The sequence below is a fragment of the Trichomycterus rosablanca genome, chromosome 23 (assembly GCF_030014385.1).
Source record: "Trichomycterus rosablanca isolate fTriRos1 chromosome 23, fTriRos1.hap1, whole genome shotgun sequence".
Lineage (NCBI taxonomy): Eukaryota > Metazoa > Chordata > Actinopteri > Siluriformes > Trichomycteridae > Trichomycterus > Trichomycterus rosablanca.
In genome coordinates, this window is record NC_086010.1 from 19732605 (window position 1) to 19752847 (window position 20243).

At 46.3% G+C, this 20243-nt stretch overlaps 1 protein-coding gene across 4 annotated transcripts in view; it reads left to right on the plus strand.

Annotated features, from left to right (window-relative positions):
• The window catches only part of stau2 (staufen double-stranded RNA binding protein 2), a 32102-nt gene extending 11859 nt beyond the window's left edge, over positions 1 to 20243 (plus strand). For 2 of the 4 annotated variants that reach the window (XM_062985574.1, XM_062985576.1), the window contains exons 7-16: positions 887 to 1046; positions 1564 to 1671; positions 3716 to 3928; positions 4019 to 4156; positions 4919 to 5050; positions 5175 to 5241; positions 6291 to 6586; positions 7529 to 7642; positions 18077 to 18159; positions 18709 to 20243. In XM_062985574.1, the coding sequence (XP_062841644.1) occupies positions 887 to 1046; positions 1564 to 1671; positions 3716 to 3928; positions 4019 to 4156; positions 4919 to 5050; positions 5175 to 5241; positions 6291 to 6586; positions 7529 to 7642; positions 18077 to 18159; positions 18709 to 18784 (1387 nt within the window). In that variant the 3' untranslated portion in view covers positions 18785 to 20243. The remainder of the gene's footprint in view (positions 1 to 886; positions 1047 to 1563; positions 1672 to 3715; positions 3929 to 4018; positions 4157 to 4918; positions 5051 to 5174; positions 5242 to 6290; positions 6587 to 7528; positions 7643 to 18076; positions 18160 to 18708) is intronic. The other 2 variants (XM_062985577.1, XM_062985578.1) reach the window with 2 other exon arrangements.

Here is a 20243-nt window from a genome sequence, read left to right on the forward strand (position 1 = left end):
CAGGCTGTGCTCCACAGGAAGCTCTGCTGTTGGGATGAAGATGTGAGAACGTTTGTGTCACATCAGTAACGCTGAGAGCTTCTCGGACGTTTTGGGAAGTAGCTAACACGGACACGCTCTGATATTTTAGTGCTTTTGGAGAAGCTACAGAGTTATTCTAACATTTTATGTATCAGAAACCTTTGATTTTATTGATGGAATCTATTTTTTATCATCAATAACCACGAAATCACTCAGAATGATGAGAACATCAGAAACGTAACCCTCTCATTTACAAAAGCGTTCTCATCCATCGCTGTGACTCTTTAAATTGTGCTCAGGTGCATCCTGTTTGCTTTAATGATCTTTAAGCCGTGACGAGAACCTGCTGCAATTTACATTGATTGCACATAGGTTGAACAGGCCACACCCGGGTCTATAAGAGCCCCCAATTTACATTAAACCAAAGTCCAAAGTCTGTGGATCTCCCGCATCAGATTGTGGCACAGCAGAGATCAGGACAGGGATATAAGACGGTATCAGAGGCTCTGAGTCCCCCAGAATCTCTGTGGCTTGAATAATTGTGAAATGAATAAACGCTGTTTTATTTCATTATTATCAGAGGGGGGTGTTGTTGAGGGGATGTTTGGCTGCTGGATCAGAATGTTCTGGATAGGCGCTGATTGCACTGATTTGCTTTTCCTTTATTGACCTGATCTCAGCTTCTGATTGGCTGAGGCATGACCACACTGTGCTTTCTTTATCCTCATTTAGTGGGCTGGATTATGCACTCCAACCAGAGCATGGGACTGTGCATGCAGGGTTCTCCAGGTTCACTGACCCAGTTTTTGGACTTTGGGACCCCCATAAGTGTATTGATTGACCTCCCCTGTGTTCCTGTGTGCAGGTATCACTACCCAGTACCCAAGGTGTTCTACGTGCAGCTGACGGTGGGCAGTAACGAGTTCATCGGTGAGGGACGGACTCGCCAGGCTGCTCGACACAGCGCTGCCATGAAAGCACTACAAGATCTGAGGAACGAACCCATCCCCGAAAAACCACCTCAGGTACCTGAGGTTCTAAAAGGGCGGGTTTAACAAACACAGCATCCAAGAACATGCCCCGTTCTCCCTGTTCCAGTGTGACAGTAGCTTGTAGTCGTGTGTTTGCTCGGACTGTGTGTGTGTGTTGATGGTGGATTCCTCTCTGGGGGAAAGGGGGGGGGGGGGTTCCTCTGAAGAAGATGGTACTGAAGGTGGTGGAGTGTTCGGCGTTGTTTTGGTTATTTGATCTGAGATGTTGGATGCTTCCTCCTGTTGGCTCTGGCTGCTCTAAGTCCAATCCTACATCCTGTTTTGTTTACACACATACACACACACTCAGTCTGAGCCTCTGTTATTTTACTGTAAATAAAAGCTCTACATGAGCATCAGTTTCCAAAAAAGTTGTAGTGGTTTATAGAATAACACAAAGCTGTAAATAAAAGTGTGTGTGTGTGTGTGTGTGTGTGTGTGTGTGTGTGTGTGTGTGACTAACAGGAGATGATGAATGGATCTAACAGGAGATGGTGTTTGATGTTTTCAGAGCTCGGAGGAGAAGAAAGATTCGGAGGACGAGACAGACGCTAATAAATCAGAGATCAGTTTGGTGTACGAGATCGCTCTGAAGAGAAACATGCCTGTTAACTTCGAGGTAACACACACACACACACACACACACACACTTGTATTGCTTTAACTGACAAATTCCTTACTTCATGATGAGTGTCTGAGCATCCATTGGTGTGTGTGTGTGTATAAATGATGTATGTATGTGGTGTGTGCATGATGTATGTGGTGTGTGTGTGGTGTAGGTAGGTAGATAGTTACTTTATTAATCCCAAAGGAAATTAAGGGTGTGTATGTTTGTGTACGTGTGTACATGGTGTGTGTGTATGTGGTGTGTGTGCGATGTGTGTATGTAGTATTTAAATCCTCACATTATAGGACGTTGTGTAGTGCAGACTGTGAAGTAGATCTTCACCTGCTTTCTGGTTCCTCAAAGAACCAGAGGATTCTTCATCATGAAGCTCCAACATTTCCACCCTGGTAAGGGAACACTGAGTGACGAACTGAGGTTCCAGTGATGATATATGGACAGGGGTTTCCAGTATTTTGTCCAGCAGGCGTATATTGGGAGTGATTTGGATGGGGCTGTATGTGTGTGCTTGAGTCATTCAGCCTCGTGTACGTGAGTTTGTATCTTCAGGGCAGACGGATCATCACGTCGTACAATAGAGCTCTTCTTCCTCCTGTCAGACTCTCTGTCGCCTCACGTCCTGTCCTTACATGGATCGTCCCGCCGCCGTACACCAGCCGATAAACGGACCTCGTGTTACGCCGCTTCCTCCCTAAAAACTCGATCCCTTCACTACAAACCGGCCACCTTCACATCAAAGTCCTCCTGTAATTCCATCGTGGTGCTGAAGATGTTCCAGCGCCTGACGCCGGCGTCGACACCTCGTCTGCTCCTCGTCTGCTCCTCCTGCTGGATTCAAGGAGTGCCAAGATCTCCTGAAGCACCCCGACCGACACCTAATCACTCGCTCACGGCCAAATTATTTCATCACACCATTCCTCCTGGTACCAGCCGTGAAGCTGTGTCAGGTCATGTGACACCAGTCTATACTGTACGGCCAAAATGTGTGTAAATGTATGTAAACAGCCCTTTAAATGACTGACTTTGAGTCTTGAAGTCACATCTGTTGCTGTCAGGTGTATATAAAAGTTTGGGGAAGTACCCCAGTCTGCTTTGTTTGGTGACTTTGTGTGGAGACACTTTTATAGATAGGTGCTGGTAGGTGGATTGGTGTAGCGATTAACTAAGCGACTTCAGAGCGACTGCACAAATTCTGAGCTCTTCCGTAACACAGGAGTGTGATTATCAGATTCCTCACATCAAATCCGAGTAAATATTGGATCATGGAATTCTGTCGAGTGTGTGATGAACACTGAGTGTGTGTGTGTGTGTGTGTGTGTGGAGGATGTGAGGGGGAGTCTCAGGAGAGGGATAACTTTCACTCAGCGCATACAGACTGTGTGTGTATAAAAGTGTGTGTGTGTGATAGTGACTGTGTTTGTGTATATGAATGAATGAGAGTGTGTGTGTGTGTGTGTGTGTGTGTTGGCAGTGCAGGTGAGCTGAGAGTTAAAAGCAACACCAGAGGGATTGGATTACTCTCTCTCACACACACACACACAGAAGAACGTGATCTTTGTGTAGATCTACAGACAGATGAAGAGCTGATGTGAAGCATCAGGGCAGTGGGGATTCTCATTGTAAACCAGAAGCAGGTTGGGGGGTGGGGGGTGTTGCTCACAGACTTTAATTCAGCAAAAACATGCAGTTTTGAGTTGAATCAATTATGTGAGTCGACTCTAAAGCTTCAGAGATGATTCCTCATTCACTATAGCAGGCCTGTGGAATTGACTCTCTTTGGATGGACTCTCAGTTCTGCTGTTCACCTCACATCAACGTCTGATCATCATGATGGATAAGGCTGGGTGGTTTACTGAATGGTGTGACGACGGCTGGGTGATGAGGGTGATGGTGTGATGATGAAGTAATGACGACGGTGTGATAAGGATGTTGTGATGACTGTGATGATGATGATTATGTGATGATAATGATGTGATGAAGATGGTGTGTGGATCACTTAAGCACCGCTCCCGTTTGCTTATCTCCTCTTTGTGTTCAGGTGCTGAAAGAGAGCGGTCCTCCTCACATGAAGAGCTTCGTGACCAAAGTCACAGTGGGTGAGTTCTCCGCTGAGGGGGAGGGAAACAGCAAAAAACTGTCCAAGAAACGTGCTGCCCTCTCCATCCTGCAGCAGCTCAAGAAACTGCCCTTCATCCCCACAGTGGAAAAACCCAAACTGCACTACAAAAAACGGCCCAAAACCATCCTGAAGGTAGGACACGCCCGAATCATCTCCGAATCATGAGTCAGGATCTGACTCACTCACCCTGTTCTCTCTCTCTGTGTGTTTTGGGGTGTGTAGGCGGGGCCGGAGTATGGACAGGGCATGAACCCCATCAGCAGGCTGGCTCAGATCCAACAGGCCAAACATGAGAGAGAACCTGAGTACACGCTGCTGTCTGAGAGAGGCCTGCCCCGCCGCCGCGAGTTCATCATGCAGGTACTGCAGCAAAATCCTAAAGAGTACCGAGCACTGCAACTACACACAGGGTTCATGGCCTCAGACAGAGTGCGTGTGCTTGACCGGCCTGCCTGCAGTCCAGATCGGTCTCCTCCTGCATCATGAAGAGGAGAATGAGACGCCAGCGAGCTGAAGTCTCGTATCAAGACTCGCAAACCTGCAACAATTAGTGTCCTCAGTTCCACACACACACACACACTTGTATGGGGGGCACTGGGGGGCACGCCCCCATCCTGACTTTTCTGGTAATGTGGTTTGTACCATAGATCCCAGTATGGTGTGTTTTTAAGGACACGTGTGCTGCAGAGTAAAATTGAGGTGGAAGCGTGAAACAGAAAGCACGTGCAGGAGTTTGGCTGAGTGTTTAATGTTTGTGGTGACGCGGTCAGTGAAGAAATGCTAGAACCTGAAGAGGAGGAACATCTGCTTCTGATCTAACATGTTCTCCTTCATTTGGTGCGTCTGTACAAACAAAAGCTGCAAAAAAGAAGAACAGTGCACTATAGTAACTGTAAACAGGGAGGTGGATATGAGCAAATGCCAGTCAGGTGATGGTAGATCTTACACTGCATGTGAGTGAGTGAATGTAAGCAGTGGTTCTGATGCAGTGGATGTAATTAAATGCAGTGGTTAATAAGTAGGAATTGGAATTGAATTTTCGAACTTGTGCTGTATAGTATATGTGACCTATACTCACTCTCCCTCTGTGTCCTGTGTGTGTGTGTGTGTGTGTACGTACAGGTGAAGGTGGGTGAGGAGGTGAGTACAGGATCAGGACCGAATAAGAAAGTGGCTAAACGTGCAGCTGCTGAAACCATGCTGCTCCAACTGGGATATAAAGCTTCAACTCCTGTACAGAACCCAGCCGAGCAGGTCCACACACACACACACACACACACACACACACACATCATTATTTAGTTCATCCTTAACAGGAGGCATTAGTGCAGATTTGGTGTGGAAACTGATTTCCTCTCTCACCGTGTTTCTCTATCAGAACCAAACCGACAATAATAGCTGGAACGGACAGAGAGCTGCTGCTTTCCCTGAGCCCAGCAACACCAGTAAGTCTTAATCTGTGTGTGTTTGTGTGTGTGTGTGTGTGTGTGTGTGTGATGGTACCATGTTTAATTGATCTGACTGGAGGCCACGGCCTGCAGATTCTCTCCATTCACACACACTCACACTCTTTCAGGATCTGCTTTTATTTTTTACCATTCACACACACACACACACACACACACACACACACACTAGGGCTGTCAGAATGTGTTGCGCCATGTTGAATGTTTTCATTTGAATGTGCTGTAGCAGCAACAGTGTCCTGCTAATGCAACGTTAAACCAAAAGTAATGGAGTTTAATTGTTGAGGTTTTGGGGGTTAGGGTTTGGGGTTTGTGGTTTTGGGGGCACTGTTGTGGTCAGGTGATGTAACTCACACAGCTAGTAGCTGGTAGATGAAGATATCATTCACTCACTATGGAACAGATAAATCCAGCTTTGGTGGAGGGCAGAAGAACTTCCAGCTACCAGCCGAACCAAACGCACACAGGCCCTCTGTCCTACATAATGAATTCTATTCTCTTTACGTTTGTGCTAACAGTTTGGGGAAGGCCTCTTTCTGTTTCGGTATACGCACAGCGCGGTGATTTTGAAAGCTCTTGGCTGGATTTGCTTCATTACAGAATAAGAAGGAGTTATAATTCACTACAGGAACCGAAGTCATTAGCAGATATTAATAATAAAAAAGCAGCTCAGGGATCGTGAGCTCATGTTTGTGTTAACCAAACTGTACACATGGGCGTGGGGGGGGGGGGGGGTTGCTCTGTAATAAATCCACACTTATAATCATCATTGTTATTAAAATTAATATTATTATCTAGAGTAAATGATTCTGCTGAATAATGTCTCTAAGACTCAGTGAAGGGGGCAGTGGGTGGGTGGGGCTGAAAAACATTTTACTGATGCTACTGAAGTTCATTTACTCACACTGGAACTTTGTTAGTTGCCTCGTGTTTATAAATGTCACAGACCATGACCGTTCTGAGTGCTTTAATAGCTGGTAGATTCTCCAGCTGTGCAGCTGCAGATGAATGTTCTCGTCCATCTGTAGCGCAGAAGGGGATCCTGCACCTCTCCCCAGACGTGTACCAGGAGATGGAGGCCAGCAGGAATAAAGGAGGCACCACCACCGTCCCCACCAGCACCTCCTCTGTGCCCTTCATGAACACGAAAGACTCGAGCCAGGCGTCGTTCTACTCCAGCAGCTCCTCCAAGACGGCCGCCATGGCACGAGAGCTGCTGAGCAAATCGCCCAAAACTCCCGCCGCCCCCTGCAGCTCCGTCCAGCCGGCGCAGCAGCTCGAGTACCTCGCTCACCTCCAGGGCTTCCAGGTACGAGAACCTGAGGTTAGGACACTTGAGTGAGTGAGTGAGTGAGTGAGTGAGCGAGTGAGCGAGTGAGTGAGTGAGTGAGTGAGCGAGTGAGCGAGTGAGCGAGTGAGTGAACAGGAGGTTTTGAGGTTCAGTCCCCTCCATCAGCAGCTGCAGCACCAGCGCTGATATTAAACTCTCTCAGTTACACAATGAGCACATTGAAGCTTCGTCTCGCTAGAGCGAGCAGCCAATCATCAATCAGTATGGAGTTATTACTGCACCATGGTCCCACCCTACAGGAAACAGGTACGCAGGGCCACGCCCAGTCCACCCTCACCTCCCCAAACTGATCATCTCAACTCAGCATTATTCCCACCACCTGAAAACCCACAATTACTAACCATTTCATCCTGGTCAGGGTCCCAGTGAGTCAGGAATACACCAGTCCATCACAACTCTTAGTAAATTCACCCAGTCAAATGGAGAACTTACCAAACCCAAGTGAGTGTGATAATCATGGCTGCTGTAGGTTGAGCTGGAGGTCGTAGGTCGAGACTCGTGTTTGTTGGCGTCTGTATAATATTTGAACCCTGAGTGAGGATTTTCTTCTTCCTCCTCTCTGATGTGTGAAACCACATGAAACATCACGGCGCTCACCCGGCGTTCCTCTGTTCTCCACATCAAACCTTCTCACCCACCCAGCGCCGCTCCTGCTGAGATTTAAACCTGCAACACGCTGGTGGAGGTGGACCTGACTCCTACACATCAGAGCTTAATTAATTATTCTCCTGAGCAGATCTGGTCTCCGATTGGTCGCTCCAAGGATTTATAATTAGCAGTGTAGTTGTGTTGCTGTGTTCTTTAAATATGTGGACACCAGTTTTAACGATTCGTCTCTGTCGGACACACGCGGTCCGGACCGCCTCACAGTCCTGTATGACTGAACACTCCTGGTATCTGTGGTGTGTGTTGTAGGTGCAGTACATGGACAGACAGACGGATTCGGAGTTTGTAACGTACCTCACACTCTCACCCGTCCAGATGAATTTCCACGGAGTAGGAAGCTCCATACAGGCCAGTCATGACCAGGTACCGTTCAATACTGATATCACAATGTACCACAGCACTGATACATCGTCCCAGTACTCATCACATAAACATGGATATGAGAGACGATATCAGTCCTGTCTGATATTAATAACAATAATAATAATAATAATGTAATAATAAAGTAATAATAGTAACAACTTTGTCATGATTATAATAGTGTGTAATATTAATAGTAATGCAGGCAGGCCATTCAAGCACCTGTGTTCTCTAACCATACAGCCACAGTGTTAAGATGTGCAGAAGGTGGCTTGGCCTTGTCTGAAACAAGCAGTGACGTCTTTGGAAATGACTTTGTCTTAACAGAAGCCCAAAATGTGTGCGCACCCCTCAGCATTAATAGGAGCTTCAAAAATGTTCAGGTCTTTGTGCTGGTAACATTAGGGAAGGTCCTTTTCCTCTTTGAGCCACAACCGATCTGGAGCGTGGACTCATCAGACCTAAGCTCCCGTCTCAGTCTGAGCTCAGAGAGAGAGGTGGATTAGATCTCACCTGCTGTGTGTGTGTGTGTGTGTGTGTGTGTGTGTGTGTGTGTGTTGGAAAATCCCGGCTGCACAGATTTGGGTTCAGTTTCACTTTTCGTCTGACTGGTGTTTATGGTTTGTGTTTATCAGGACTGGGATGTTTGCTGCCGGTTCCTGTAAGTCACTGAGCGCTGTGGTTATCAGGATTAATCACACTTTCACTTTCACTGGTGCTTCATTCATTCACATCATTCAGCAGAAGCTTTTAATCAGAGTGAATTACATCTGTGACCATACAGAATACAAGCAGTTGGGGGGTCTTGCTCAGGGCCCCGACATCGGCAGTAAGATTACATTAAACACTGAGCACGTTAAGCACTGAGCTCCCACTGCTCCAGGTTTAACATCCTTTTCACAAACTTTTGGAGTGTGTCTGTGGGAGTTTGTGTAAAAGAGCATTGCTATGGACAGGCAATGATGGTTCACAGTCAGCATTCCAATTCAGTGGAGTGGAGGTCAGGGTTCTGAGGTTATCATATCGTGAAACTTTATGATTTTATTGAATTGAAGTGTTCCAGTAAAGCATCAGACGTGATCAGATTTCTCGGAGCGCTCTGATTATCGTGCAGATGTGTGAGGAGCATCAGCGGTGGAACTTTTGTTCTGGTTCTTGTGTTCTGTTGAAGGTTCAGCGCTTCATTTACATTTAAATTATTCTGCTTTCATCAGATCAACATTTCAAAGCCCTGAGAGTGTCGGAAACATGGGGGGGGGGGGGGGGGGGGGGTCACTAATCACTAATCGCTGTGTGTGGATAAACAACGAGTCTGTTAACGTTAGTCTGCTAATGAATTTAACACCAAGATTTAGCACGTTCAGATCTGATATCATCAACACGTCCTGCTGGATGAGAACGATGAGATGAAGCTCAGAGCAAACACCCTGATATTCAAACACCCTGATATTTAAACACCCTGATATTCAAACACCCTGATATTCAAACACCCTGATATTTAAACACCCTGATATTTAAACACCCTGATATTCAAACACCCTGAGATTCAAACACCCTGAGATTCAAACACCCTGATATTTAAACACCCTGAGATTCAAACACCCTGATATTTAAACACCCTGATATTCAAACACCCTGATATTTAAACACCCTGATATTCAAACACCCTGATATTTAAACACCCTGATATTCAAACACCCTGAGATTTAAACACCCTGATATTCAAACACCCTGATATTTAAACACCCTGATATTCAAACACCCTGATATTTAAACACCCTGAGATTCAAACACCCTGATATTCAAACACCCTGAGATTCAAACAGTGGGTGAACATGGTGGGTAGTGGGTGTAGGTGGTATTATTGGGGTATCTATGCAGGGTAGTGCTGGTGTTTCTGGGGGATTGAGCAGGACGATGCTGGTAGTTTTCTGGGTGCATGTGTGTGTGTGTGTGTGGGGGGGGGGTTGATTTATCTGTGCGGGTGTTGGAGGGAATGTTTGGAGAGGCTGAGGAAGGCCGTTAACACTCTGACCTCTGATACGGAGCGCAGACAGAGGAATTCCGGAAGGGAAGAAAAAAGGAGAGATGAGCCGCGTACACCATCGCCTCGGTCTGTTCTTTTCGTTTAGGGGCAGCTGTGCACCCCTTCGTCTGCCCCCCACCCCTCTCACCCCCGCCTGATTTACGACTCTGCTCCTGTTCTAATTAACAGCGCCCTAATGGTGCGTTAAAGTCCATCAGTGGTGTTTCCAGCATCTTCGGGTCTCTGTGTAGAGTGTGAGGAACCTCATGAACCCCGAGTGAGACCTCAAACACCTCATACACACCTAGTACACACACACACACACACATCAGTTACACACACACACACACACACACACACACACACATCAGTTACACACACACACACACATCAGTTACACACACAAACACACACACACATCAGTTACACACACACACACACACATCAGTTACACACACACACACACACACACACATCAGTTACACACACACACACACACACACACATCAGTTACACACACACACACACACATCATTTACACACACACACACACACACACATCAGTTACACACACACATCAGTTACACACACACACACAGTTGAGCAGTGTGTAACCCTGACTGTAGTGTGTGATTGTGTGTGTGGCTGTTCTGTGCTTCCTCTGAGTTGTGTCTCTGGTTGAGGTGAGCTGCACCACTGATGGACGTTCAATCACTGATAAACTTTCAGTTCATTACTCATGCAAATACAGGAAGTGATTACACGCCCACACTGACCCCCCGGGTAAAACCCCGCCCACTCACCCACATATTACCATCTGATTACAGTGATTAATATCAGACGTTCTTCTGCTCAGTGTGATCGAGGGAGAACTGATCTCACACACACACACACACCTGATACACACCTCATACACACACACGGCTCATACACACACACACACATGCAGCTTTGTGTTGGACTGTGAGTTTGACTGACTGATCAGGGATCAGTGTGGTGCTACAGGAGCAGAAGTTCTGATCTCAGGTATGAAACATGTAGATGAGAAGCTGGAGAATCAGACTGGTGCAGAAATCCCTACAGTACTGGTTAGTAGTGGAAGTGTAGTAATTAGTGGTTGGGAGGCGAGTCCTTGTCCTGCTTAATCCATCAGTAAAATCCATCAGTTCCTCTGGAGTTCCTCTGGAGTTCCTCTTCAGTTCCTCAGTAGTTCCTGTAGTTCCTGTAGTTCCTCTCATGGTGGTGTACAGAGGGAGGTTGGAGAGCTGGAGCTGATGTGGAATTCCTCGGGTGTGTGAGGGTCAGTGTGATTTCACACATCGTTGAGTTGGAGCTCTGGAATGTTCTGTCTGTGATGACCGGCCCGTCTGAACCTGAGAACCTGCTGCAGCTGCACTGAGATCCTGACCAACGGTCACTAACTGCTCCACTGAGGGAGTAAGAATATTACCCACAATGCTCCAAAAACATGGTTCATCAGGAACTTCAGGAATCAGGTTTGTGTGGCTGAGTGACTGTGTGATCCAGCTGGTGTAGAGCACAATGCTTTTGGACCATGGAGCAGCAGAAGCAGGTTTTCTCTGATGGGATTGGACGTGTCTAAAATGTCCACGACACTGGTTTAGCTCAGAACTGTTGGTTAGTGAACCATGACAGACTGGACCGGTGATGTGTGTGTGTGTGTGTGTGTGTGATGGTGATTATAGCTGAGCGGCGGTCAGTGTTTAATGGAGGGCTAAATGGGTCGTGTCCCAATAACCACACGGTGCTGAGGAAAACAGATGAGCGAGTCTCTGATCAAAGAGCAGCAGGGAGTCCAGACTGATACTCTTGGATTAGGACGAAACCTCACAGTGGTGGGAAACTCTGCTGGAGCTCAGGCTTCATCTCCAACACACACACACACACACACACACACACACACATTATACACTGTATACACACACACACATTATACACTGTATACACACACACACACACACACACATATATATATATATACACACACACATATATATATATATACACACACTATACACACACACACACATATATATATACAGTGTATCACAAAAGTGAGTACACCCCTCACATTTCTGCAAATATTTTATTATATCTTTTCATGGGACAACACTATAGACATGAAACTTGGATATAACTTAGAGTAGTCAGTGTACAACTTGTATAGCAGTGTAGATTTACTGTCTTCTGAAAATAACTCAACACACAGCCATTAATGTCTAAATAGCTGCAACATAAGTGAGTACACCCCACAGTGAACATGTCCAAATTGTGCCCAAAGTGTCAATATTTTGTGTGACCACCATTATTATCCAGCACTGCCTTAACCCTCCTGGGCATGGAGTTCACCAGAGCTGCACAGGTTGCTACTGGAATCCTCTTCCACTCCTCCATGATGACATCACGGAGCTGGTGGATGTTAGACACCTTGAACTCCTCCACCTTCCACTTGAGGATGCGCCACAGGTGCTCAATTGGGTTTAGTCCATCACCTTTACCTTCAGCTTCCTCAGCAAGGCAGTTGTCATCTTGGAGGTTGTGTTTGGGGTCGTTATCCTGTTGGAAAACTGCCATGAGGCCCAGTTTTCGAAGGGAGGGGATCATGCTCTGTTTCAGAATGTCACAGTACATGTTGGAATTCATGTTTCCCTCAATGAACTGCAGCTCCCCAGTGCCAGCAACACTCATGCAGCCCAAGACCATGATGCTACCACCACCATGCTTGACTGTAGGCAAGATACAGTTGTCTTGGTACTTCTCACCAGGGCGCCGCCACACATGCTGGACACCATCTGAGCCAAACAAGTTTATCTTGGACTCGTCAGACCACAGGGCATTCCAGTAATCCATGTTCTTGGACTGCTTGTCTTCAGCAAACTGTTTGCGGGCTTTCTTGTGCGTCAGCTTCCTTCTGGGATGACGACCATGCAGACCAAGTTGATGCAGTGTGCGGCGTATGGTCTGAGCACTGACAGGCTGACCTCCCACGTCTTCAACCTCTGCAGCAATGCTGGCAGCACTCATGTGTCTATTTTTTAAAGCCAACCTCTGGATATGACGCCGAACACGTGGACTCGACTTCTTTGGTCGACCCTGGCGAAGCCTGTTCCGAGTGGAACCTGTCCTGGAAAACCGCTGTATGACCTTGGCCACCATGCTGTAGCTCAGTTTCAGGGTGTTAGCAATCTTTTTATAGCCCAGGCCATCTTTGTGGAGAGCAACAATTCTATTTCTCACATCCTCAGAGAGTTCTTTGCCATGAGGTGCCATGTTGAATATCCAGTGGCCAGTATGAGAGAATTGTACCCAAAACACCAAATTTAACAGCCCTGCTCCCCATTTACACCTGGGACCTTGACACATGACACCAGGGAGGGACAACGACACATTTGGGCACAATTTGGACATGTTCACTGTGGGGTGTACTCACTTATGTTGCAGCTATTTAGACATTAATGGCTGTGTGTTGAGTTATTTTCAGAAGACAGTAAATCTACACTGCTATACAAGCTGTACACTGACTACTCTAAGTTACAGTGTATCACAAAAGTGAGTACACCCCTCACATTTCTGCAGATATTTAAGTATATCTTTTCATGGGACAACACTGACAAAATGACACTTTGACACAATGAAAAGTAGTCTGTGTGCAGCTTATATAACAGTGTAAATTTATTCTTCCCTCAAAATAACTCAATATACAGCCATTAATGTCTAAACCACCGGCAACAAAAGTGAGTACACCCCTAAGAGACTACACCCCTAAATGTCCAAATTGAGCACTGCTTGTCATTTTCCCTCCAAAATGTCATGTGATTTGTTAGTGTTACTAGGTCTCAGGTGTGCATAGGGAGCAGGTGTGTTCAATTTAGTAGTACAGCTCTCACACTCTCTCATACTGGTCACTGAAAGTTCCAACATGGCACCTCATGGCAAAGAACTCTCTGAAGATCTTAAAAGACGAATTGTTGCGCTACATGAAGATGGCCAAGGCTACAAGAAGATTGCCAACACCCTGAAACTGAGCTGCAGCACAGTGGCCAAGATCATCCAGCGTTTTAAAAGAGCAGGGTCCACTCAGAACAGACCTCGCGTTGGTCGTCCAAAGAAGCTGAGTGCACGTGCTCAGCGTCACATCATACTGCTGTCTTTGAAAGATAGGCGCAGGAGTGCTGTCAGCATTGCTGCAGAGATTGAAAAGGTGGGGGGTCAGCCTGTCAGTGCTCGGACCATACGCCGCACACTACATCAAATTGGTCTGCATGGCTGTCACCCCAGAAGGAAGCCTCTTCTGAAGTCTCTACACAAGAAAGCCCGCAAACAGTTTGCTGAAGACATGTCAACAAAGGACATGGATTACTGGAACCATGTCCTATGGTCTGATGAGACCAAGATTAATTTGTTTGGTTCAGATGGTCTCAAGCATGTGTGGCGGCAATCAGGTGAGGAGTACAAAGATAAGTGTGTCATGCCTACAGTCAAGCATGGTGGTGGGAATGCCATGGTCTGGGGCTGCATGAGTGCAGCAGGTGTTGGGGAGTTACATTTCATTGAGGGACACATGAACTCCAATATGTACTGTGAAATACTGAAGCAGAGCATGATCCCCTCCCTCCGGAAACTGGGTCGCAGGGCAGTGTTCCAGCATGATAATGACCCCAAACACACCTCTAAGACGACCACTGCTTTATTGAAGTGGCTGAGGGTAAAGGTGATGGACTGGCCAAGCATGTCTCCAGACCTAAACCCAATAGAACATCTTTGGGGCATCCTCAAGCGGAAGGTGGAGGAGCGCAAAGTCTCGAATATCCGCCAGCTCCGTGATGTCGTCATGGAGGAGTGGAAAAGCATTCCAGTGGCAACCTGTGAAGCTCTGGTAAACTCCATGCCCAGGACAGTTAAGGCAGTTTTGGGAAATAATGGTGGCCACACAAAATATGGACACTTCAGGAACTTTCACTAAGGGGTGTACTCACTTTTGTTGCCGGTGGTTTAGACATTAATGGCTGTATATTGAGTTATTTTGAGGGAAGAATAAATTTACACTGTTATATAAGCTGCACACAGACTACTTTTCATTGTGTTAAAGTGTCATTTTGTCAGTGTTGTCCCATGAAAAGATATACTTAAATATCTGCAGAAATGTGAGGGGTGTACTCACTTTTGTGATACACTGTATATCCAAGTTTCATGTCTATAGTGTTGTCCCATGAAAAGATATAATGAAATATTTGCAGAAATGTGAGGGGTGTACTCACTTTTGTGATACACTGTATATATATACAGGGGTTGGACAAAATAACTGAAACACCTGGTTTTAGACCACAATAATTTATTAGTATGGTGTAGGGCCTCCTTTTGCGGCCAATACAGCGTCAATTCGTCTTGGAAATGACATATACAAGTCCTGCACAGTGGTCAGAGGGATTTTAAGCCATTCTTCTTGCAGGATAGTGGCCAGGTCACTACGTGATGCTGGTGGAGGAAAACGTTTCCTGACTCGCTTCTCCAAAACACCCCAAAGTGGCTCAATAATATTTAGATCTGGTGACTGTGCAGGCCATGGGAGATGTTCAACTTCACTTTCATGTTCATCAAACCAATCTTTCACCAGTCTTGCTGTGTGTATTGGTGCATTGTCATCCTGATACACGGCACCGCCATTGGATGCACATGGTCCTCCAGAATGGTTCGGTAGTCCTTGGCAGTGACGCACCCATCTAGCACAAGTATTGGGCCAAGGGAATGCCATGATACGCTTCTTTGGGGCTTCTCCACACCGTAACTCTCCCGGATGTGGGGAAAACAGTAAAGGTGGACTCATCGGAGAACAATACATGTTTTACATTGTCCACAGCCCAAGATTTGCGCTCCTTGCACCATTGAAACCGACGTTTGGCATTGGCACGAGTGACCAAAGGTTTGGCTATAGCAGCCCGGCCGTGTATATTGACCCTGTGGAGCTCCCGACGGACAGTTCTGGTGGAAACAGGAGAGTTGAGGTGCACATTTAATTCTGCCGTGATTTGGGCAGCCGTGGTTTTATGTTTTTTGGATACAATCCGGGTTAGCACCCGAACATCCCTTTCAGACAGCTTCCTCTTGCGTCCACAGTTAATCCTGTTGGATGTGGTTTGTCCTTCTTGGTGGTATGCTGACATTACCCTGGATACCGTGGCTCTTGATACATCACAAAGACTTGCTGTCTTGGTCACAGATGCGCCAGCAAGACGTGCACCAACAATTTGTCCTCTTTTGAACTCTGGTATGTCACCCATAATGTTGTGTGCATTGCAATATTTTGAGCAAAACTGTGCTCTTACCCTGCTAATTGAACCTTCACACTCTGCTCTTACTGGTGCAATGTGCAATTAATGAAGATTGGCCACCAGACTGGTCCAATTTAGCCATGAAACCTCCCACACTAAAATGACAGGTGTTTCAGTTATTTTGTCCAACCCCTGTATATACACACACTGTACACACACACATTATACACTGTATGCACACCCCTACACACACACATTAAACACACATGTAACCCTCGACAGAATGGCACATAGTTGCTGATACACTTCAGAATCTTGTATAAAGTCTCTCCTGAAGAGTGGAGACTGTTGTAGCTGCAAAGCCAGAGTGTGTCACAATCAGGTGTCCACCTCTGAGGGCATGATGATGTGTGTGTGTGTGATGGAGTTAATAACCCTCACTGATTAGATGTGATATCACTATACAGACGACCTGTCCAATCAGGTGCAGCTAAAGCATGCTGGGAAAATGGTCTCCGGTCTCCGGTCTGATCCGCATCATTCCAGCTCTGATTGCTGGTGTGTGTGTGTGTGTGTGTGAGATTAGATTTCCTGAGTAAATAATCAGATAAGTTTCCAGGCTAAGAGAGACGACACACACACACACACACACACTCCGCCTGTCACCTGACCGCCGCGCTGAAAGTCGCCGTTATCTCCTCAAACCCTCGTCAGCCGCATCCTCATTTCTTCTAACGAGCCGCGGCGAGGATGGCGAGGACACCCGCGCCGAGAGGCTGTTTACTTTACATCCTGAACCTGGAAGTGGTTCGTCTCTGTCACCGGCCGCATCAGACGACTTAGCCGCGGCGCTGAGTGGTGCTAGCACAGATAACGCGCCGCCCAGCTCTCAGCACGCGCACATTAAGTCCAGAATGGATGTTTCTCGGGCGAAGACACCGCCGCCGCTTTCATTTATCACCGCGCCGCAGGGTTCAAAGGCCAGCGGGGGATCGTGGGGGTGGGGTGTCTGGGGCGGGGTGGGGTACAGGACGGATGGGGAATGTGACATGAGGCCGAGTATGTAAATACTGCAGAGCGCGCTAAAAGCTCGAGCTGGGTGAAGGACGGACGGAGCATGTCAGAGGACGGGGACGCCTCATCACTCTCGCCAACGTTAATGGCTGGACTGATTACACCGCGTCCCCTTAAACACCACAATTCATCCCTGAGGAACGCTACAACCCTTTAGATCAAACCCCCCCAGAACAAAGAGGCTCTGGTCTGACCCGTCTACACATGGGTGACATTAGTGTGTAGCTGAAGGATCTACAGAAAATCCTCACACCAGCTCCTCTAATGAATTCAAGCTCAGAATCAACAACACCATCTCCAAAACGGATCAGAAGTACTTCCCAACATAACACTGAGATGTTCATAAGATGCCACCTTACCAACCGTGAGTGCTCTATTTATTAAGTAAAATTGACCAGGAGCAACAACAGCTCAGCAGTGAGGCTACACAAGCTCACAGAGCAGGTAGACGAGTTCCTAAACCATCAACCTCAACACACACTCCTGCTGCTCACACTAAACTCTGAATCGTCCCATCAACACCATGAACAGAGAAACAGAGCCTGTAAACTCTGGAGGTTCCTGTAGGAACGTGAACTCAGCAGAAGCAGAACCAGCAGGTTCCAGACAGACGTGTGAAGCTCCTGAGTGAGACTCATTTGTACAGTGAAAAATCCTCCATCAGTGACCTTCACATCTCCTCATCAGTCAGATTCATCTTAGTGTGATTTAGAACAGATCCTGGGAAAGAACTCTCATACACACACACACACACACACACACACGCTCACACACACACACACGCTTACACACACACACACGCTCACACACACACATGCGCACACACACACACACACAGCATGTTCCCATGTAGATAAGCCTCATTAATGCTTCAGAGGAACCATGAGGAACATTTGCGGTTGGGTTGCCAGGTGTTCAGGATTGAAACATTCGAAATAAAAAGATTTAATTCTTCTGCTAATCAATCAAATAAAAAATGCATTAGCTAATTATTACTGAAGTTACAATTAATTCTGCATTTAATGAGAAACACCTCTCTGTCCTCAGGCAGCTCTGGGTGCTCTGAAGCAGCTCTCAGAACAGGGACTGGACCCCCTCGACCCCCAGGTGGAGAACGGAGCGTGTGACATGTAGGTACCAACATTACATCAGACACACATCACACACACACACACCAAACCAAGTGTCTGCTGTAAGTGTGTGCCAACAGTTTGGGGAAGGCCCTTTCCTTTCCCAGCATGTAAAGTTCAGATGCGGGTGGTGGATTGATGGTTGGATGTGGGTGGATGATGGAAGGAAATCAGTGAAGGATCAGTAATGTTGTTCTAAAGGGTGTGAGGGACAAAACACACAGCTTTATTACAATAAAACATACAGTGAGGGGTGTGTGTGTGTGTGTGTGTGTGTGTGTGTGTGTGAGAGAGAGATGGAAACTGGTGTGAGGATATCGTCTCCTGGACAAGGTGGAGCTCCATCACACTTCCCTTCACACACACACACACACACACACACACACAGTCCTGCACTAAAGTGGATAAATCTGTGTGAAATCCACCATGAAATTATAAAATACATAAACTCACACTATGTATTCATTCAGAGCTAATGAGTGCTTATAACCTTCAGTCAGTGATTGAACTCACAATAATCTCAGTACGGTGTGTATGTGTGTGTTACAGGACGGTGAAACATGTGGATGGTAAACAGAATAATTCGGGCTCTCAGGACTATGCTGATCCAAACGCCGTCATGTAGACCAGCACCACCGGATCTCCAACACACACACACACACACACACACACACACAGTATGTGAAAACACTATCTAACCTTTAGTTACTCTGAAAACTAGCTATCTAATGTTAAAAAGAGAAACAGAAAGAGATAACGAGCTCATGAGGAGCTCACGAGACACTCATAAGGAGTTCATAAGGAATTCATAAGGAGTTTATAAGGAGTTCATAAGGAGCTGATGCATGGTACAGTGTTGAATTGCAGCAGAATCTTGAGAGCGGATGGATGTTTTAGTTTGAGCCGTTTTAGTTCGTGTGGATGCAGCAGGTGTGTTTGACGACTGATTAAATGAATCATGATAAATCAGTCAGTGGGGGGCATGTGTGTGTGTGTGTGTGTGTGTGTGTGGAGGGGGGGTATTTTGTTATAATTATTTGTGCTTAAGTGTGTACTGATGATCTGATGAGCGCCGTGCTGTGAAACTCTGTAGCCGTTCGTATATAATCAGCAGCGTCGCGTTAATTCTGTTTGTCTGTGTCCAAAAAATCAACCAATTAAAAGCCACCTCGTACCACAGGAACAGTATCAGCGAGTGTGTGTGTGTGTGTGTGTGTGTGTGTGTGGTGTCTCTGTACGTGTTCACTCAGTGGAGAGCCTCAGCGTGTACGGAGGACCACGCCTCTGTCTCATGTCTGAGCAGAGAGAGAGAATCGTTTTCCTCGTGTTTCTGTTCAGCTCCAGTCGACTCTTTTACTGAACACTGACTTCATCTTACCTTCATCATCAAGGTCTGATTTATGGAGGGTGCAGAGATGGTTGTCCATCCAACAGTTACTCCTATCTCACAGGGTCCTGTACAAGGATTTGGCAGTGGTAGACTTCTAATCTGATTAACATCTGCTGCTGTACTTTAATGAGATAAAAAACTTAATTGAGGAATTTTGTTGATGTTGTGGAACACGTGAATCTTTGTGTGGTGTTTGAGTCCCACTGGTTTGATCATGTAGTAACCCAGCTTTAGGTCCAACAGACTAGCAGTTGTATGTCAGGTTGATGGTGGTTTCTCATAGTTCCTGTGTTGAATGCAGTATAAAGACCGGAGAGACTTTGATCATGACCAGATCGTTATGATCAGATGGGTTGGGGTTGTCTGATCATAACAATCCCAAACAGCAGCGCGTGTCGGTGAAGGTGCCCACATGCCAACTACTGCCCACTATCAAAAACACCTACAGTGATCACACACACATCAGAACTGGACATCTGAGCAATGGAAGAAGAAACTCCACTTACATTAGTGGATAAAACCTGATAGTCGACAAATTGTGGTGAAACGGGGTAAAAGTGCTAAATAAAATCAATAAATAAATGTAAAATGGTGAGAATAATCACAAGAATAATATTAATGATATTTAGATATTTTTGCTTTCTGATGTAAACATTGGACTCAGTTATTGGAATTGAAAAGTTTCATCTCTTCA